Source organism: Glycine soja, chromosome 6, assembly GCF_004193775.1.
Source record: "Glycine soja cultivar W05 chromosome 6, ASM419377v2, whole genome shotgun sequence".
Lineage (NCBI taxonomy): Eukaryota > Viridiplantae > Streptophyta > Magnoliopsida > Fabales > Fabaceae > Glycine > Glycine soja.
In genome coordinates this window covers 1,214,898-1,236,472 of record NC_041007.1, presented here as the reverse complement: position 1 = coordinate 1,236,472, position 21,575 = coordinate 1,214,898, and the positions used below count along the sequence as shown (strand labels likewise).

Sequence of the window (21,575 nt, the reverse complement as noted above, 5' to 3'; positions counted from 1 at the left end):
GTCCGACCTGATGACTATTATAATCCAGTCAACCTCTCTCTGCATTTTCTATTTTTTTATTTTTTATTTTTATGTTTTCCCTTATTATTAGTATTAGTTCTTTCTTTTCTTATAGTATCACCCAATTTATTTTCATTTCTGCTTTGTTTGTTGTTTTTGATGTTTCTCTTTTTTTACTCCCTCAACTCGACTGGACTACCTCTACCCTTTTGCAATTCCAACTCTTTAGCTAGCAATTAGCATGGCACAACACCAATTACGTTGTGCAATCAACTCTGTTTCAAGGGTTTCTCTTCAATTCTCTAACTAATAACTAAAAGTAGTTTTTTTTTTCTTCTGGCTGAGGTCCCTCTCGCTGCTTCTTTGAATTCCGACACAGGTACGCTTCTTGTTGATTACGTTACTGTCGTTTGCCATTTTTCGATGCGTTTTAGAATTATGACTATCTGTTCGTTTTGTTTGTGTATGGTCGTTTCGTTTATCATCGCCGCACCGCACTTACTATTTGCTCTGAAAAGAGTTTCTATTTTTGAATTGATTGAGTGTGAATTCTTGAAACGCCATCGGTCTCTGTTTAAATGAAGGTTGAGCTGAACTAATTTGCATCACCCTGTTTCTAAATTGAGGGAATATGCAATTCTGGGAGATCTGTGTGTTACGTTTCTTAGTTATTGATATTGGGTCTTTGCAACTGTCTAATTTTTGTTAATAATTATCTTGCCTGTCATTGCATTGGATAAATTATTAATCGAGCAGTGATGATCAGAGGGGTTTTGACTTCATTTGATTCACAATTGATTCAGTTCTGGCAGTTTCATTATTGTAATTAACTTCTGACACGATTGGTTTTTGTTTCTATTCGAGTTGCTGATGCTTTTCTGGCGTTGGTTGAAGATAATATAATAGTATAAAAAGAATTTAATTTTCATGCACTGTCAGATGTCAACCAATTAGAAATCATTATAAGTATAACTTTTAAAGTAGTTCTTATAAAAATCAACAAAGTACCATATGATCAGGCAATGTAAAAGACCTTTATACTATCAGTGCATTTTAATTTAATTCAATACCGCACATTTATGTTGAAATTATTCAATCTTGCAATTATTGTAAGTTTCTCAGCGCTACCTTAACCTTGTGTTCTTTGTGACAACAGATTAGTGGGTATATGATGGCTGCGAGCTGGGATGGAGCTAATGACCCTGGCAGCCAGTCAGACGATAGCTTTCATTTTGAGAGGTTGCACATTGAGCCTCTTTATGATGCCTTTGTATGTCCGCTGACGAATCAAGTTATGCGTGATCCTGTTACTTTAGAAAATGGACAGACTTTTGAACGTGAAGCAATTGAAAAATGGTTCAAGGAATGTAGAGAGAGCGGACGGAAACTGGTATGCCCTTTGACTCTTCATGAACTAAGAAGCACAGAGCTGAATCCAAGTATGGCTTTGCGTAACACCATTGAAGAATGGACTGCCAGGAATGAAGTTGCACAACTTGATATGGCTCACCGGTCATTGAATATGGGGAGTCCAGAAAATGAAACTCTTCAGGCCTTAAAGTATGTCCAGCACATCTGCCGAAGAAGTCGATCGAACAAACACACTGTCCGAAATGCAGGGCTTATCCCAATGATTGTTGACATGCTGAAGAGTAGCAGCCGTAAGGTTCGCTGTAGAGCTCTGGAAACCCTTAGAGTTGTTGTAGAGGAAGATGACGAGAATAAGGTTTGTCATAGTTTGATGGTTATCATTTCATTTCCTGTCTAGGTTTTTGGTATCATAAGTGTACTTTTGGCGAATTGATGTTAACATATTCTCTTTGCTCTAAAGGAATTGTTGGCTGAAGGGGATACTGTGCGTACTGTAGTAAAATTCCTTTCGCATGAGCTTTCTAAAGAAAGAGAGGAGGCTGTCTCCTTGCTTTACGAGCTCTCAAAATCTGCAACCCTTTGTGAGAAGATTGGTTCTATCAATGGTGCCATTCTTATATTAGTAGGGATGACAAGCAGCAAATCAGAAGATCTTCTCACTGTTGAGAAGGCTGATAAAACATTGGAGAATCTGGAGAAGTGTGAGAGTAATGTGCGGCAGATGGCCGAAAATGGCAGATTACAACCTCTTCTGACCCAGCTTCTTGAAGGTACCAAGACTCTAATATATATCTCATATCATGTCACGATGACTTTGAAACATGATATTTGGATGAATGATGAATCAGTACAATTTCATATCACCAATAAGAATAAGATGTTTTGTTGCGATTTTTTTTCCTCTTTACAGGCTTGGATAAAAGGATGATTGTGTTAGAAAGTCAACAGGCAACATCAAACTTTGTCAAATCTTACTGATATTGATCAACTTTTGTTTCAACATTTCTTGGGGGGAAATAGCTTCCATTAAAATATTTCCTGGAAAAAAATATTTTCAGTTCTGTTGAAAGTAAAACGTCATCTTATATTTTCCACTTCTAAAAAGTCAAAGTCAGTTTCAGTTTCACCTCTTCAAATAATAGAGAAGTGTTTCCTGGAAAATGTTGTCTATGCCCAAACACCAGAAATTATACAGATAATACAAGCAATTAGAAAAGGTGTGATTACCAAAAATTTATCAAAAATATATTTTCAAGGAAATATTAGAGGATGTAGCCCTAGGTAAAATTGCAGTGTGGACATATAATTCAAGCACATTCCATTTAATTTGATTAATTATTTACATTAACTACCCTAAATATTTGGAATCATGATTGGTCACTTGCTTGTATAACTTCATGTTCCTATGTGGGTATCAAGTTGTTTTTCATTAAATGTTTGCAGGTCCACCAGAAACCAAACTCTCCATGGCTACATACCTTGGTGAGCTGGTTTTAAACAATGATGTTAAAGTCCTTGTTGCTGGAACTGTGGGTTCATCTCTGATCAATATAATGAAAAGTGGTAATATGCAATCAAGAGAAGCAGCACTGAGGGCACTAAATCAGATATCATCATGTTATCCAAGTGCGAAGATTTTAATAGAGGCTGGAATACTTTCTCCTCTTGTCAATGACCTTTTTGCAGTGGGTCCTAATCTTCTTCCAACACGATTAAAAGAGATCTCCGCCACAATTCTTGCCAGTGTTGTAAACTCAGGAGAAGACTTTTATTCCATTCCATTTGGACCTGATCACCAAACTCTGGTCTCAGAGGATATAGTTCGTAATCTACTCCATCTTATAAGTAACACCGGTCCCGCAATAGAGTGCAAACTTCTCCAAGTTCTTGTTGGACTTACTAGTTTTCCAACTACAGTTCTGAGTGTAGTGGCTGCTATCAAAAGCTCCGGTGCCACCATCAGTCTAGTTCAGTTCATTGAGGCACCACAGAAAGATCTGCGTGTAGCTTCCATAAAACTTCTTCAGAACTTGTCTCCTCATATGGGTCAGGAACTAGCTGATGCACTACGCGGCTCAGTTGGACAGCTTGGTAGTCTCATTAAAGTCATAGCAGAAAATACAGGAATCACTGAAGAGCAGGCAGCGGCCGTTGGCCTTTTAGCGGATCTTCCTGAAAGGGACTTGGGCCTCACAAGGCAGCTACTAGATGAAGGTGCCTTTGTGATGGTCATATCCAGGGTGATTGCCATCAGGCAGGGAGAGATCCGAGGCACTCGCTTCGTGACACCATTTCTTGAAGGGCTTGTTAAGATTGTTGCAAGGGTTACATATGTCTTGGCAGAAGAGCCTGATGCCATTGCACTCTGCCGTGATCACAATCTTGCCGCTCTCTTTATTGATCTGCTTCAGTCCAATGGACTTGATAATGTACAGATGGTTTCTGCTACAGCTCTGGAGAATTTATCCCAAGAATCGAAAAACTTGACCAGATTACCTGAGATGCCATTGCCGGGTTTTTGTGCTTCTGTGTTTTCATGCTTCAGCAAAAAGCCAGTCATAACTGGATCGTGTAGGCTCCACCGAGGGATATGTTCTTTAAAAGAAACATTTTGTCTCTACGAAGGGCAGGCAGTGCTTAAGTTAGTAGGTCTGCTGGACCACACAAATGTGAATGTGGTTGAGGCAGCACTTGCTGCTTTATCTACTTTAATAGAAGATGGGGTAGATATTGAGCAAGGAGTGGCGATTTTGTGTGAAGCAGAGGGAGTGAAGCCTATACTTGATGTGCTACTTGAGAAAAGAACAGATACTTTGAGGAGGAGGGCAGTTTGGGCAGTGGAGAGATTATTGAGAACAGATGATATAGCCTATGAAGTTTCTGGGGACCAAAATGTGAGTACTGCACTTGTGGATGCTTTCCAGCATGGTGACTATCGAACTCGGCAGACAGCTGAGCGTGCCCTCAAGCATGTTGATAAGATACCAAACTTCTCGGGAATCTTTCCAAACATGGGATGAAATGAATCAACTTTCTAGTATTGTTGTTTTAGATGCTTCACTGTCCAGTTGAAGATCACAAAAATTTGTATGTAATTTTATCTTGTGCCTAGCAGTTTTGGATTGTATCTATATATGATGCTTATCGTCTTACTATATGCATTTATCCAACTGCAGTTGGGGATTGTTGTATACTATACACGTTACCCATTCTTTTACCAGCTGTTCATTTGTTGCTCCTGATTCTCTCGCTTTTTGAGCTTTACATCATACTATAGTAGTAAGTTTTATTTTAATAATAATAACAAAAACGAGTTACTACAGGATGAGTTTCTGAGTATTTTGTTGTTTTTAGGTTCCCCCCTCTAAATTTGTATTTATTCTACCTCGACGTAACGTTTTTAGTGTCTACTAATTCCTCCTTTTACAAAATATTTTATATATTTTACTAAATATTTATAATAGCTTAAAAATATTATAAACTTTTTGAATTTCAAGTTATAGATAAATTATATTTGTTTAATGAAGTAATACTTTAAGACTATTAATCTGTAAATCTAATACAAATAAAACATATTTCTTTTAATAAAAATGATATTAAAATTATAATTTTTTTTTATATTAACCATGTATTTGAAACAAAAAATTAATATTTTTTTATAGTTAAAGACTTAAATTAACGTTATTTTTTTATTATCAATGGATTATTGTCAAACTTTTTATACAATCCAAAAAGTATCACGTTTAGAACAAAATGAATATTCTTTTTTAATCACTGAAATTTTAAAAATATTTTATTTATTTAAAAATAATTTGTTTAAATAAATTTTATCAAATAAACTTATTTAAACAATTCAAAAAAACTTATTAGAGTTGCATGTTATTTTCATAAATCTAAATAAATTTTGTAAAAAATCCTATAATTATCGGTTAATTTTATTGCAAAGGCCTCTAAACTAATTTATGTTACTTTAATAAACTTTTAAACAAAATGGAATATAGATAATAGTGAGATCTCTTTGCTTCTTGTTGGAAGAATTAAAATTTATGCTGAATTTTTTTTTATCCATAGGAATTGAATATGATATCTTTTATGATATCCACACGTCATGTTAAATGAATTGAATTAGACTACATTGGTAAACATCTATTCTTTAAAAGAAATATAGGTTTGATAGAATTATAAATATTTATACTTCTTATAAATAATTATCTTGACCTTCCTTGATATTCTTAAATTTTACTTATTTCAAAAGTCACACAATTTATTTTATATATTATTTTTACATATTAACACCATTTTTTGAAAAATTACACATCCTTTTATCTTTATGTACAAGTTATAAACAGGATTACCATATGAAAAACAAAACCTGCAAACATAATATCCTTGAAAATAAGTAGAACTTAAGGGTGGTTACCCCTCAAATCGAGTCTGAGACTATTGTTCAGACTTATGAGCATTGATTCAAGGGATCCAATTCCCTTTGCATGCTGATTGGAGAGTGCGAATTTCTCATATATACCGTGAAGGTAATGTATATGCGAATGGTTTGGCAAATTTGCCTCACGGTTTAGAGAAAGATTTCGTGATGCATAAGCATCCTACCTCCTCTTGTTTGAGGCACTTGATGTTAGCTGATGTAGTGGGGTTTCAACTCCACGGTTCATTTTAATGTAATCTTTCTTTTTTGCAATCCAAAAACAAAGTGTAATTACCTCTAAGGGGAAAATGTGTACAAACTACCCTAATTATAGTGACAACGCATTTCAGTTTTATCGGATTGTTATTTTTCAAAGGGTTTAATATGCATTTATAGTTAGTGTAAGTTTTACATTATTTAACAATCAGAAATCATTAGTATGATTATTTTTTATTCATCATGATTAGTATAACTTAAAATAATTATTATAAAAATCAATAAACTCATTTTATATAATAATTTATATTTAGATTATATATACACGTCAACATCAAAATAGTTTTCTTTTTGTTTGTATTTTACTTATGCCTAAAATTTACAAACTCTCGTAGCATATTGCACGCAATCGACTGTGTTGTCAATATCCACAATAGTACATAATAAAAAGTTTTCGCATGGCCATTTCAAAACTTCACGACCAAATAATTAAAATTTTGATTTTTGTGACTTTTATTCTTCTAATAAAGAAGACAAAAATTCCAATACAAGTAAAATAAGCCTTTTCATTCGGTTAAAGGGATAAACAAGACTAAACTTAACAGTTAATGGTCATATGCAAATATTTTTTAACATTTTACTGTCAAGTTTTTGGAACAATTTTCTGACACAGAGAACGCTATCCCTACCAAGTGTATTCATGAGAATGAGTAATATCACAGATTCACAAGAAAATCTATAGCAACTTTTCCGGAAAACATTAGCAGACATAGATTTAAGGGTGCAACAATGCCCTAATCACACATTATATACTCGTTTTCATTGAGCCAATTCCCTATCCCTGGGATTGCCTTCTTCAGAATTGAGACAATGTCACTTGGATTGGATTGCATATTTGCATATAAGTATAGTCATATGCCAAATTCATAAGGAGGCTGATTAGTGCAACTAGTTATAATACAAAAACCTAATTCCAGAAACTCGATGGATAGGCGAAATAATATAAGTGCAAAGTCAGTGTGGAATTCAACTTTTATGATTGGTGAGAAATGAATTAAATAAAAGGTACATGAGAAGCACAGAAACTGAGAATCGTGTTCAGAAGATTTGCCCATTACAATTTATATGCAGCAAATATAGAGCAGGACTTACCGGTCATGTTGCACCTCAAAACATAGAGGGAAGATCTAAGATTCTGTTGTTTAGCATGCCATCCATGCACAAAGGATTTCAAAGGTGTAGCACTGCCACAGATTTGGTCAAGCAAGAAGAAACGTCCAGCTCATGAGTAACATGATCCCTTGAAATATGGTTCCAGTTTGCCATATCAGACACATCACAGACGGTGAAAAAACCCAATACCCGACCAATTATTTTGAACATCTCCACCCCAAAAATCAGGCTTTTATCCGACACAAAAACAGCATTCCAGTCCATTGGGGCATCTGGATGCGCTGAGGCTTCAGTCCAGGTAAGATACATGAGATCCAACTCCCACAATTTTCTAACAGCCTTGTTTCGTCTCCCAATCTGACCATCCCCTTCACACCAGGACACTGAGAGCATGAAAAGGCGACCATCAGAAGATACAAGTCTGGGGTAGTACCCATGTACACGAGGTGGGATTGGAGTGGCTTGAATTGCAATCCAGATACCCCGTTCTATGTCATATGCTGCAAGCTTGTCTGTTTCAGAATAAACATAAAACATCCTGCCACAAACAATTCCAGAACGAGCAACCCCAAAATCGAAAGGTAATCTTGGGATTTCAGTCCATTTATTTGACACAGAATCATATATTTCTCCAGAGTCCAGAGGCTCATCCCAAGATCCCAGACCTCCAACAGCTATCAACAAAAATCTTTTACTGCCCTTTGAGCTTGAATGCTCACTTTTTTGCCTAAGGAATTTGTATGTCTTTCGACTGGGCAGAGACAAAGCTTCAGTCTCATTAAAAGCAGGTCTGCAATGGCGTCTCATTGAAAGCTTGTGGGGATCCTCATAGACGTCTGAAACCCCACCAATCCTTGATCTTGGAAAACGTCTATCCTGCCGACTTTGATGACTTTGACAAGTTGGAAAATCCAAACTGACCTCAGAGACTCCTAATATAGGATTTGATCTAGCATATTTCATGGATGGCATTTTACGCCAAGATTTTGTCAAGGGACTAAATGCAAGCACCCCTTTGTGTGTATTGAATGAGCTCCTATCCACTTTCCCAAAGTTAGTCAAGCTAGAACATCCTCCAACAATGAAGATATCATCCTGTATACCAGCAACAGAGAACAAGAACCTTCCTCTGAGAAAATGAGCATCTATCCTGTGCCATTGATTCAGAGACACATCCAGCGCATGTATCTCACCAGAACAAAATCCATCTTTAACAACACCGAACAGAAACAACCATGGACTTTGATATGAACCCTCCCTTCTTATTTTGAGGAACCTAGGCGTGGTGGTCAATGACCTCCATTTTTTACACACGAGACGGGCATTCATGAGACTTGTCAATGGGAGCCTAACCAAACACATTTCAAGAATATCATCAGGAAGAAAGATATGCATTCTATTGTTTGTAAACAATTCTTCAAGCTCAGAATTCTTTCGGTTGTGTCTCCTCCAAAACCTGTCCTTCACCCCATATGAAAAGCAATCCACAGCAGTTTCTTCCGGGCCACAAATTGGCTTATATCCCTTTCCTTCGTCACTGGCACTAGATCTCCTTCTACTGCTTGAATCGCCAAAATCATCAGTGGTGTCAGCACCTACCTTGCAGCCCCCACCTCGTCCATACAGATTTAAGCATGTTAAAGAAACTCCATTTACATCATCAGCCACTTCCCCGCAATTCTTGTTACTCTTCTTCCTCCACTTCTGGCTAACACTCCTCACAAGTCGCTTTGACACACTCAAACTCTGTAAATCTTGACAATGAGATTCGTCTGCCCCCAATCTTTCAGAAAACATTATGCTCATTAATTCTTCACAAAAAAATATACAACACCCATAGCTATCTTGAAAATTTGTGTTCAGAGTAGCACCCAAGCTCCCCTTCTATGATTCATCCAAACAGAAAAAAAAAACATATATATTTGAGCATTGTCAGAGAAGAGAAACATATAGTATCAATGTTCCAGTTAACATTATAAATCAAACCAACAGAATTTTATAGTTAAAACAAAAGGGAAAACAGAAATGATCCTGAAAAAAAGGGGGGATTTTTACCTCGCAAAGCCAATCAATGAATCCAGATCCTGAAGGGAAACAGATAGATATGTACGTAAAAATTACCAATTTAACATGAAATTAATGGCACATGATATTAGAAGAAGGTTGTGAGAGAGTGAATCCCTGAGAGTGTGAACAGTGAGTGATAGCTAGGTACAATACAATACATTTCATATAGACACATAACTTTCTGGTTTGACGAATCGAATCTAATGCATAACGGAAACCTCACTGAATTCTAAAGACGGAAAGGGAAAAAGGAAAAGGAAAAGAAGAAGAAGACTTACATTGCAATGCAATTCACAAAGAAAGAAAATGAATCACCAATTTCTTGCTCCATTAGAAATGCTCATCTTATACCTACCACAACTTTACTTTTTTTTTTTTTTTTCATTTTATGGCTCCGATTGGAAAAGAAAGATATAAAAAAAAAAATACAAACAATAAATTTGAGCAGTAAACAACAATTTTGTGGCTTGATTGGTTGGGACGGGAATTTAGTAAAGCGACTGCAACACTGATTAAAAAGCGACCCGTCGGTTCTTTCTTTTAATATTAATAATATTATTATTATTGTTATTATGCTGCTAATCTTTTTTAACTTTCTTTTTTCCTTTTTTATCCCCAATTATATGCCTACTAACATGCCCTGCAATGAAAATGTCATGTAATAATAACTGTTAACTCGGCATTCAATTCCCCATGTGTGTGATTTATTATGCCACGTTTCAAGCTTACTGCGGTTTGAGGAAGAATCTTTTGGCGTTTAGCCATGTACCACGGTCATTATTTTTTTTATCCTTTTTATTCATAGTGAGTAATTACTACATCAACAAATTAATTATTGAAAAAATCTGAATGAAAAAAAAAAAAAGAGTGACCTAAATGACAAGATAGGAAAACCCAAACATAACATAAAAAGGATCCCCAATATGGTTTGATGGCAATGTGACATACTGGACCACGCTATGCTCTACAAGAGACTTGCTAATGGATGAGTTTGGGCCCAAAGACAACCACAAGTGGCCAATGGTGAAAATGGAATTAGGAGGAAGATAAAGATGTTTTCAGTATTTATTAAGGTAATTTTCTTTTAATTCATCATTCTAAGAGCATTTCTGATTAATATAATTCAAACAATTAATTTAAAATTGTTTATCTCATGTTAATTGATCTTTAATAATCATCATATCATAGTTAAACAACTTATACAGATATTTACTTTAATGATATAATTTTAAGTAATTCTTGAATAACTTCTCTTAAATGATGATTCTTGAATGACAAAAGATATTATTTTAAAAAATCTAACCTGACACATAAATTACCTTCGATAATAAAAATTAGTAAGTAACAATGTCTAAATATAAACAATTCGTTAAACAACAATCGTTGAAAATGTTACAAGTTCTAAAACATATTTTAGAGGATAATAGACGTTAACTTAAAAACTAACTATTATGATTATAATAATTTCATATCTTATATAATATATTTTATCTCCCAAAAATTATATTTTATCTTTGTTCAATAACAGAACTAAAAGATATTATTGAATTTGTGAATCAATTATAAGATTTGACTCCTATACATACAATTATCTTAAATATTTAAAGATAAATTTTTGTAGTGTATAATCATTTTATCCCACTCATGTATAATTACTTTCAGTAAAGGATTCCTAGTCTCTACTAAAAAAAAACTCAAAAAGACTATTTAGAGTAAAATATGGAATACCTAAAAAAAAAAGGAATGAAATATTGAATCTCTGAAGGACCTATGCAAACCAAATTTTTGTGTCTGCAAGGATATCAATACTCATGAGATGATGAAATGAGGTTAAAATTAGAGAGTATCTACCTTATGCTTTTTAGGCTTACTTATACAACTCAGTTTGAATCATAAAATATTAGAACACGAATTTTGTATGAAGTGGAGAAAATTTTTCAGCATATTCATAAAATATTCTTAAGAATGTTTTAAGTTGAATATGAACACAGATAACAATTTCAAAATTATATTTTTTTTTAAAAAAAAGACTTTCGGTGAGGGGGGCTATTCACGCAAAATGTTCCTTAACGAAGAGAAAATCTCACTTTTTCTTTATTAATCCCTATTTATTATTTTTTTATCCATGATATTTTATAAATCATGTTAAAGTACAAAATATTTCAATTCATTCCTTAAATAATTAATAAAATGTAAAAACAAAGATAAGTAAATATAATATTAAAAGGCTTAATTGCATTTTTTTTGTCTCTCAAAATTTTACAATGAAGAAAATTTTTCCCTCCAAAAACTTTTTATTTCTCTGTACTATCTAATATCATATTAATATATATGTAAGTTATGAAGATCAGTTGAAATGCTATAATTCGTGTTCGTGCAATGAATTTACATATAGTCAAATTTTACTCAATTAAGATCTGTAAGAACTTGAAAAGTATGGTATATGATATTAATATGCCAGAAAAAAAAAAAAAATAGGACACTCTTGCTATAAATTATCTAACGAAATTAAAAGATATGGAAACTAAACTGACCAGACTTGTATATCATACCCCACAACAACGATACAAAACACAAATAACACAAAAAATATGTAAGGATATTCGTTATCCTACACATGAATATATATATATATATATATATATATATATAGAGAGAGAGAGAGAGAGAGAGAGAGAGGCAGATTTGGCATTGAAGGCAAAGGTGGTAAGTTGGTTTCGGCAAATTTGGTACAGTTTTGTCTATAAAAGTCCCACATACAACATCTGCAGTACACATTCACAAAACATATCTAAACACTTGCAAAGATATCCAACTCTTATTGATCCTCTTGAAAGTTCTTGTATTCAACCATGGCTACTTACAGTTTGTCAACAGTGATTTTTTCATTTGTGGCTCTAACATTATTGTCTGCAAGCAGTCATCACACAACAGTTGTCGGAGCACACAATCTTCTAGAATCACCGTTGTCAAAGCCAGAAGTGCCGCAACTTCCCAAACCTGAGCTGCCACCTCCACCAAAAGTTCCTGAATTACCAAAGCTAGAAATGCCTAAGGTTCTTGAATTGCTTGAGTCTAATACCTAAGGTTCCTGAATTGCCAAAACCATAGCTGCCTAAGGTCCCAGAAATGCCTGAAGTACCGGAGCTGCCTAAGGTCTCCGAATTGCCAAAAACTTTGAGCATCCTAAAGTCCCAGAATTGTCTAAGCCTCAGTTGCTTAATGTGCCCGAGATACCTAAGGTCCCTGAATTTCCTAAAGTACCTAAAGCATTTCCGAGCACAAATCCCTGTAGTTTCTGTGGTTATGTTTTCTTGTTTTAACAAACTCAATATACAACTCCAAATTTAGCTACTCAATTTTTATCAAAAAAGCTTGCTCTCTGCAAAGCAAATGAAACTGCAACAAGGCAACTGCACCTGTTCATAAGAGCAGTATAATAATGAAAGTAGTTTCCACTTTCCACAAGTGATGATGTTAACATATGTTGATTCATTAAATCAAAACTAATTGTACATGAATAGAATTGAAGAAGAGTCTGTGCCTTAATTAATACAAATTCAAACTATTTGATTCATTAAATCAAAACTATATTGATTCACAGTTTTTGAACTTGTACGCTAAGGCACCAGCACTGCCAAGACATCTCAGGTCAGGCCCTACTCTCCAAGGCAACAAGCCTAACAACTTGATTAGTTTCAACCCCTTCTGTTAGCTCCATGACTTCAAATCAAAATGAGTAACAGCACAGTAACCTCTAAGTAGAGCTTCAACCTGAAAACCACACAACATATTGATGATATCAAGAGGAAAAAAGATTAAGATGCTAAATAAGCATGTAGCCATGTACTAACTCCAACCAGGAATTTGTTAACTTAATTTTGAGTCTTCACTAGGAAGGGGAGTGCAGGATATAGGCTAAGGAATCAAATAGTATATCATGATAACTTCACATTTTCAGTTGTGCGTGTTGGATAATAATAAAATTGTGAAAAAGGATTGAAGAACACTCATTACATGCATTATATTTGTTGTTCATCTTCACTTGGTTTCTCGGAGTCCTCGAGGGGGAGTGATAGCAAATTCTCTCTAAACACGCCACATTGTAATAAACCAAATCTGTCCATTTCGGCAAAGGAAAACTGTCTATCTCCGGTCCAAATGTGCGAGACTCGAGCAACTCCCCTTTGTTATTAAGTTGATCCCAATATTTGACCATTTTTTGTGAAGCATATCGGGAAAAAGGGATAGCGAACAGGACAATAACTAGTAGACATAACGAATGACTTGGTCCAAGACGACTTGACTTTGTAATCTTTCATGATCCACAATACAGTCATGAAACTCATGAAACAGATACACAGAAATCCTCTCATCACCATCAAATGATAGGTTTTATAGTCCAATCCATTGGCTATACTTTCTGGCACTGAAAACTCCTAAAAGATATCCTTTCCGTCACATCAAATGCAATAACCAGGCAACGATTACCGTCGGATTTAACCACCAACCAATGAAGAGACCCATTCAAGAGCACCCGGGACTGGACTGCATCCCAATATAAGGCTGAGCAGTACCCTCGGTGAAACTCCATAGATTGGTTCTCAGAGAGAAACAAAAGACCTTCGCGGACCAACGTCTACTTGTGATGCGCAATGGCAATGGCAATGACACCGTTACGATTACCACCACGTAGTCATCAGTTGACGAGTCATACCCAATGCCAAACAAAAGTGCAAAGTTGTCATACCCAATGCGAAATACACGTTCAACGCAGTCATCGGTTGACGACACATTGTCAATTCGTTTATGGAAACCGGTTGGTGGATTCCATATGACAAAATAGAAGAAATTTGCGTACACATAGGCTAAGAGTATAAATCCTCTGCAAGAACCCACGATATCTACCCTGCTTACAGGTCCGGAAGCGGATGACGGAGGTGGAATATTAAAGATTACTTTCGTAGAATCACCATCATCGTGAAGTGATGCCTCTATGTCTATGCAATTAAATTGAGGATTGTTGGAGGATTTCAGAAGAAGGTGGGTGGGTGTGGCTTCTGCTAGGCCAGAATGAGATTTCACAAACTGAGGATCGGATATTAAAGAAAGCCATGACTTACAGACACATTTGGAACGCAACAGAGATCTCACACGCAGCCTCGACAGAATATTCACGATCAAATCATCAGGGAGCGTCGGAGGAGGGAGTGTGGCCATCCTATTCATCTTCTTTGCAAAATGCACAACAACAATAGAACGACTATATATGTAGGAAAATGTTAATCAAACCTTAAAAAAATGGTCAAAATTACAATAATCTTAATTATTATTTTTTTGAAATGGTCGAAAAGGAACAATATACAAACTAGAAGATATAAGAGGCCCCGAGGAGGAGCAAAGGGGTGTGTTTTAGGGAGAAGAATATGATATATGCTTCAAAATTGTAATTTTTAAGATAACCAAATTGGAATTTTAAGAGTCATGAGTCATGATCAATTGGTGTTTAAAGGTTGGTGTTATTTCTTAAAAATGAGTCCTTATTATTCTTTCTTATAAATTAGCCAACTTGAAAATTTCTTTAGAAATCATTTGAACAAAATTTATTGTTTAATCCTGAAATATAAAAAACAAATGACAAATGGTTTTACATAAGAGAATCAAAGGAAGTTTTTTCACCATACACAAAAATCAATAAGTATTTTCTTTTTTTATTTATCCAAAATAAATTCTACAAGTAATATTGTGTCTTCTTTTCTTTATTTTTTTGAACAACATTATGAAAATATTGAGTCACTTTTTTTGAATGAGTTTAAGCCAAAACTGAATAGGATACTATCATTGTATGATGTTAAAGAAAACAAACATAGAGGAATGTAAACTTGATCAAAGAACGACCTTTTATCATACAGGTTGATATAAACTAAGGATGTTTTATAATCTGATTGTGAATTAATCTATCATGTTTTTTTTTATGTGGGTCATTCAAGATTTCATATAATATAATTATTTGTAGAAATCTATTTGACTCTACTCAGACTAACGACAAAGATTATAATGTGCTTTATTCTTGCAAAGTAGAAATAAGTTTTTGATGACTAAAGCAATGGTAGTCAATTAATAGGTTTAGGTGATTAAAAAAGATTTCACGCTCAGTAAAAAATGATGTAATGATGGAACCGTATATGATTTTGCGTTCTTGTTTACTTGAAATAGAAGAACATCTATGCAACATTACTATTTATTTATATATGTTGTCTATTTTAGATGTTAGTTTTAGAATTTACATTGTATAAACTTTTATTTATTAACTAAACTGATGCATATTTTTTACATTACTTTTTTTTTTTAACATGATTTGATCAATCAACTAAGACTTTTTAGCATTCCACATATGTGCAGATGTCGAGCATGAAAAGAGTAACAAATGCTTAAACATATGATATGATGTCGTCGGTGTTGATTCATGCGTAATAAATTTTGGTGTGATTAGCTTTTTCTCCCTATTCTATTAGTATTGTAGTTTTGTTTCGTCATTAATTAACTTTTGCTTGAATTGATATGTTGTATTACAACAATGCTTGCTTCTCATAATGATAAATGTATTCTTTTTTAATTTGACTATTTTAAGAAAAAATGAATATGTGAAATTAAAAATCACGATTAGGATCCAAATTTTGAAAAAACTTCATTTGTTACAATAACTTTCAATATACATATTTGTTTGAGAGATTTTTTAATGTCAATTATTTCAAGTAGAATTTATACTTTAGAATAACATAAGAAAAATTATGCTGGCCAAATTCAAGTTTCTTATTGTTTTACAAGAAAGACTTATGAATATTTTTCTAATTGTTTTGTTTTCATGTTTATTTCTTATTTATATTTATATAAATTAATTAATTCTCATAAAATTAATTTTTATATTAAAATGAGACAAATACCTTAATTTTTTGTTGGTTGCGCATCTACTTTTTGGATAAATACACTTGCTTTGTTTCGTCAAATATATTGGATATACCGGTACAATATAGCATAACATTATTTCTTTAATCTATATTATAAATAGTTCTTAAATAATAATTAAAAAAATGTTGCTTTGGATGGGTACAAAAACTAGTTTATAGGAAAGGAGATACAAACTATATTCACTCTGCGAGTGCTACAAATAAATTATTGTGCTATATCGAACATATGAAACTAACTTAAAGACTTAGTTTGCCTCATGGAAAACTTGCGTTCAAATGATACTCCTTTCAAAATAATAAATATCATGAATACTCTTGGCCAAAGAATAATAAGGACGAGAGACTATAATCTTTCACCAAAAGATTAATAACCACTTAAGAATCCGATTGAACCTCAATACGACAAAAACTTCTTGCCTGAGCAAATTTAAGTTTGTGAAAAATGCCCTAAAGTTCAACCATCAAGATACTACATGAACCCAAATTTAGATTAATAAAATCCCGAAACAAAATTTCCATATTTATCCTGAAGAAACCACCATAATTTGGAATAAATCTGATATTATAAGACACACAAGATTGTTTGAGATTTTTCCATAGTTATCTTACCCAAGTGAAAGAGTAATATGATCCAGCGCATGAATGGTCAGGGAGAGTTTTTCATAGTTATCTTACCGAATTGAATCAAGATTGTGGATTGTGGTTAGTAAAAACAATATATAATCATCCTACAATTTTTCTTTTTCTTCTTTGAAACAATCCTACAATTTTCTTATTATTTTATAAAAAAATAAACAATTTAATATCTCGAAAATACAATAAGTGCTCTATAGCTATTATTATATTAGAAAGGGCGAGAGAATTAATAGGAAGAATAAAGTTGTAAGAAAATATAGAGTAATTCTAATAATAATAAAAAAAAAAGAACTGTACCGAAAAAAAATGTATCAATAAACGCGGAGAAGTCTACAGAGAGAGGGTGTTTACCTGCAAAGGCTATCTAGTAGTAATTACTAACTAGCGAAACAGGAACTGAGGGAAGACGATGTCGATGTCGATGTCAATGTTGTATATGTGTCTCTTCACACTCACACTCGTCGTCGGAATGTTATCTATGCTATCTGATGCCGTTGATGACAAATGTGCCGCCTGCAAAGCCGTCGCGGTCTCTCTCTCTCCCTCTATATATATATGCTATTGCCGAATCAAACTCCTAAACTAATAGATCCATTTAATCTTATTGTTGATTTTATATATTGTGGTTGCAGGAGGAGCTAGAGATTGGGCTTTCCACTGTAACGTCTTTATTTATTTATTTCAATTCTTCGATCATGCTTCATTTATGATCCATTTTGAGACATTGCGTTTCCGCAGGAGAGGCCACGAAATCACTTGGATATGCGCCATCGCTTAGACTCCAAAGGCCAGCGTGAAGGAAAGCTAATCGATTACAGGTACCTTCTTCAACTCCAACACCTCTCTTAATTACGACTATATGATGCAAAATGATGTAATCGAATGGGAAGACACTATGTTCCCTTCAATTGGACGGACGGTCTTAGATGAAGCTACTTTTTGGTTTTGGCTCCTGAAGTGGATTAGAAAATTAACATTGAAAATTGTTGAAATGAATAGTATGGTAGGCAACTGAATCCTCTACTTTTTCATTTTCAGAATTCAACACTGAAACATTTGGTCATCTGATTTCTTCAAAACAATTATAATTACATCTCCGTATGTTGTTGATCTCTCGAAGACCAATGCATTTGTTCTACTTAGTTACTAACATCTAATGACTGCATAACTCCGAAACTGTTGTTTTTGTGCAATATACAGAGTTAGCGAACTAAGAGTCGTTGAACTTCTTGATGGCCTTTGCGAAAAGATGCAAGATTATACACTCAAGGTGCTTAGTTATATACTTTACATTTCTTCTTCTTCTTCTTCTTCTTCTTCACTGTTCCAGTTTCTTAACTTGTAGCTATTTGTTGTGTTACAGTTTGCATTTCTGTATGGTATTTTAGTTATAAATGCATCATACTTCTTTATCTACTACCACTTCTTTGCCCCTTTGCTTCTGCTGCATATTTAGATATTCCAGAATGGGTGTCATTGACATTCTATTTCCATCTATTTTTGCAGATAGATACAAATACCTATGAATGGTTCAAAGTGGATAGCTGGGATAACCTCACAACAAGTACGCACTCTATTTCATCCAGTATAGATTTAGCATACTTGACTCCATGCCATTTCTCCTTATGTTTGCTGACCTGCCCATATATTTCTAGATGGGTTTTTCAACCATACTGGATAAGAGTGGAAGAAAGAATAAGAGTGTTAAATTGTAACTAATACAAAAATTTACACGTACAGGATAAGAATATATATTTTATTTAGCATTTTATATGCCTGTCTTGAATAACTGGAAAGATAACTGCAATTTAATTGGATTAATAAAGTATTTTAGAGTCACGTTTTCTGAGATTTTTGCATGTTAAATTTATAAATTTGTCACCTAGGATACACATGTCTTGTTTTGAAGTCCTTATTTCATGATGTGGCATGTATTCTTTGATGACTATTGCTGACATCTTACTATGTCAAACTAACCTGTGAAATATTTCAGTTTGTTGCATTGTGATGGCTATTCTCATGTTTAGCATTTTACTTATCTGCTTCTCTTTTTTTTAATGCTCTAGCAAATAAAAATTTAGAGTGTTTTTTATTTTAATTCTCATCCTAGTTTTCTTAACAAATACTCTATTCTAAATTCTTCTCTTGACAGATAAGCAAGAAGCTCGGGCATATTCAAAAGATATATCTTCTTATTGTGGAAGGTAAGAGGCACTAGTTTTATGCCTTTACTCTAATTATATTTTATAACAGGGATATTATACCATCAAAGCTTTGCCTTTATCTTTTGCAACAAGTGATTATTAAAATTTGAGTACTTCATTTGTGCACTAACCATCTATGCACTATGACCAGGTTACTTGAAGAAACAGAGGATGAGGTGATTTTTATGTTCTGATTTTTCAGCATTTAATGTATACATGTTCATCTGCATTATATGGCAATGATTTTTTTTCTTTTTTCAAATGATTCAAATCTTGCAGTTTGCTGAATTGATCAAAAAAGGATCTGTTAAAGTGGGAGGTGTGAGCAAAGTTCTTTGTCAAGATTTGAGCAAGCATTGCAGTCAAATGAGGTAACTTCGAAAATAATTGTAGGAATTTAATCTTAACGTATTGGTCTGCTTGATAAGCCAAGACATATTTGTTGAGTTCATGTTCTAAAATCATGGGTGTCCAATCAGGTTGTATGTTCTAAAGATAATATTGTTGTTTATTGATTGTGAACATTCTAACATGCTTTTAGCATTTACTGAAGTGACCTTCCTTCTGGCCTATCCTCCTAGTATATAGGAATGAGTTTGAGTGTATCATAGAAGACCTTCAACCCATGTAGGACAGTTTTGCACTTGCTTTACAAAGTTGTTGCTACTATCCCGAGAATCTCCCTACATCCATTTGGCAAGTTACATTGTTATTGTGTATAGTGAAATAAACATATATGCCTCCTCCAAGGATCTGAAATGTCACATATAGTCGGTAAAGATACACTACAACCACCTGCCATTGGACATTCAAATCAATTTTCAAAGAGTGAAATGAAATACACTTCCATCCTCTAAGAAATGGTTAAATCATAGCTTTCAACAGCATGCTATAGCAGGATATAGTGGAGCGGAGCAGCCCTGATCACGATTGGATTGAAATGACCAAGTGGTTTTCAATAGGGGCCATTGTGGCCAAAATAGCAGCTTTTCACCCGCCATAGTGGCACTACTGTTACATAGGCTTAAAAATCCATTTTCACCCCTGTAACATCATTGTTTGGGTTTTTCTTGGGTAAAATATTTCACAAAAAATTATCTGTTTTGACCTCTACTCCTTCACACATCGTTGGACTATTTTTTATCCTATGTTCCATTCTTCCTTTAGACTTCCCACCTCGTTCACATTATGCTATGCTAATTTTTTATCCAATTTGTTGTGTTCTTTTTCTGTTATTTTCACCATTATCTTCCATCTTCTGATTTCATTATAATATTCTTGTTGCTCCTAGATTGATGGTTATTGTGTGTGTGAACTGACTTATTATTTATCTTGAATTTCTTTAATTTTGGGTTTTTTGTTTTGTTTCATTTAGTATAAATTATTTAGTTTCTATTATAAATTTATAATGTTTAAAATAGTGGTCATCCTGCTATAGCATTTTCAGAGTTAGCCATTACACGCTGCTATGTGATTAATAACCATGGCTTAAAATTGTAGTGTCCTATAGTTACACTCCCTTTGAGAGCTGAATATGTGCAACACTTTACTAATTGTTAATGTAAACAGGGTTGTTAGTGATGGTGAACGTATTATTATTGATTTTCGGATAATAATAAAAGAAATGATGTTTTTATACTCTCATTATTAGCTTTAAATCTTAGAATTTTCATTTAATCTTCCGAAGTCTCAAAATTCATAGTATATGGAGATGACTAGAAATGGCTATATTCATGCAGTGTATCATATGCCGCAGAGGTTGATGACGATGGACATGATGGAGAGCTCTAAAACCATGGATGTTAGGGTGGCTGAAAATATCAGCTTTTTGGGCAATTAACTATTGACAGAATGGATCCCAAAATTGATAGTAATTATTAAGGGTTGTGCCCAGCGCTCAAAAATCTTGTTTTGCTTTGTATTTTATAAATACTTAGTTTTTCCTAGTAATTCAGAGAGATATTACGCGTCTACTGTTAAATAATAGATACATAGACAAGATACCTCACCAGTGGACAATTCATCTATGGGTTCTTTAACTTGTGTTTTAGTGGACCTTACGCTATATAGAACATAATGTTAGAACCTTCCAATCTTAAAATAACTCCTACAATGGACTCCACATCTTACATTGTTTTTTCTTTTTTGCTGGTTCTGTAATGCAAAATAATATTTTAATGTTATAGACTCAGTTATATAAGAAATGATTTTACACTTGACAGTCACATTAGCAAGTTTCAATGATTAAAATTCATAATAGGTTGTCATTTTTAACCACAGTTGGAGATGGCCTTATACAACATTACAGAAATGCCTTTGTCTGATGTTGAATATTACCAGTAGCCTTCTATAAATATTCATCTTGACTATAAATTGGATATTGCTGGGCATACTGCGATTTGCGAAAATGTTTCATCCATATCCGAGATCAACACATTTCTATTAAACTGAAAATTTCCGGATTATTGTCTAAGATTCGAAAGTTATTCTGTGTTTGTTAATCTGGTGTTCACTGTC

The 21,575-nt window shown here is 33.9% G+C and overlaps 4 protein-coding genes and 1 pseudogene across 4 annotated transcripts; 3 read left to right on the top strand and 2 right to left on the bottom strand.

Moving 5' to 3' along the window:
• On the top strand, positions 1-4,613 carry LOC114414523 (U-box domain-containing protein 44-like). The gene is made up of 4 exons (XM_028378813.1): positions 1-379; positions 1,157-1,726; positions 1,832-2,141; positions 2,815-4,613. The coding sequence occupies exons 2-4, from the start codon at positions 1,169-1,171 to the stop codon at positions 4,389-4,391; spliced, it is 2,445 nt and encodes an 814-aa protein (XP_028234614.1). The 5' UTR covers positions 1-379; positions 1,157-1,168; the 3' UTR covers positions 4,392-4,613.
• Positions 4,614-6,952: 2,339 nt separating this feature from the next.
• On the bottom strand, positions 6,953-9,703 carry LOC114414521 (F-box/kelch-repeat protein At5g42350-like). The gene is made up of 3 exons (XM_028378812.1): positions 9,529-9,703; positions 9,239-9,267; positions 6,953-9,067 (listed from the first exon to the last, which is right to left on the bottom strand). The coding sequence occupies exon 3, from the start codon at positions 8,987-8,989 to the stop codon at positions 7,241-7,243; it is 1,749 nt and encodes a 582-aa protein (XP_028234613.1). The 5' UTR covers positions 8,990-9,067; positions 9,239-9,267; positions 9,529-9,703; the 3' UTR covers positions 6,953-7,240.
• Positions 9,704-12,045: 2,342 nt separating this feature from the next.
• Positions 12,046-12,573, top strand: LOC114414061 (annotated as a pseudogene).
• A 1,204-nt stretch (positions 12,574-13,777) lies between these two features.
• On the bottom strand, positions 13,778-14,470 carry LOC114414060 (F-box/kelch-repeat protein At3g23880-like). Its single transcript, XM_028378426.1, has one exon. The coding sequence runs from the start codon at positions 14,468-14,470 to the stop codon at positions 13,778-13,780; it is 693 nt and encodes a 230-aa protein (XP_028234227.1).
• A 2,707-nt stretch (positions 14,471-17,177) lies between these two features.
• LOC114414520 (protein canopy-1) lies at positions 17,178-21,243 on the top strand. Its single transcript, XM_028378811.1, has 9 exons — positions 17,178-17,383; positions 17,487-17,513; positions 17,593-17,672; positions 18,055-18,124; positions 18,361-18,418; positions 19,007-19,058; positions 19,210-19,234; positions 19,338-19,429; positions 20,798-21,243. The coding sequence occupies exons 1-9, from the start codon at positions 17,264-17,266 to the stop codon at positions 20,847-20,849; spliced, it is 576 nt and encodes a 191-aa protein (XP_028234612.1). The 5' UTR covers positions 17,178-17,263; the 3' UTR covers positions 20,850-21,243.
• The last annotated feature ends 332 nt before the right edge of the window (positions 21,244-21,575 follow it).

Bases quoted from the DNA above. Each gene is read 5' to 3' on its own strand.
- LOC114414060 (XM_028378426.1), bottom strand. From the start codon at position 14,470: ATGGCCACACTCCCTCCTCCGACGCTCCCTGATGATTTGATCGTGAAT.
- LOC114414523 (XM_028378813.1), top strand. From the start codon at position 1,169: ATGATGGCTGCGAGCTGGGATGGAGCTAATGACCCTGGCAGCCAGTCA. The intron at 1,727-1,831 runs GTTTGTCATAGT...TTTGCTCTAAAG, and splicing joins AGGAAGATGACGAGAATAAG to GAATTGTTGGCTGAAGGGGA. The intron at 2,142-2,814 runs GTACCAAGACTC...AAATGTTTGCAG, and splicing joins TCTGACCCAGCTTCTTGAAG to GTCCACCAGAAACCAAACTC.
- LOC114414521 (XM_028378812.1), bottom strand. From the start codon at position 8,989: ATGAGCATAATGTTTTCTGAAAGATTGGGGGCAGACGAATCTCATTGT.
- LOC114414520 (XM_028378811.1), top strand. From the start codon at position 17,264: ATGTCGATGTCGATGTCAATGTTGTATATGTGTCTCTTCACACTCACA. The intron at 17,384-17,486 runs GTCTCTCTCTCT...TTGTGGTTGCAG, and splicing joins CCGCCTGCAAAGCCGTCGCG to GAGGAGCTAGAGATTGGGCT. The intron at 18,419-19,006 runs GTACGCACTCTA...TTCTCTTGACAG, and splicing joins CTGGGATAACCTCACAACAA to ATAAGCAAGAAGCTCGGGCA.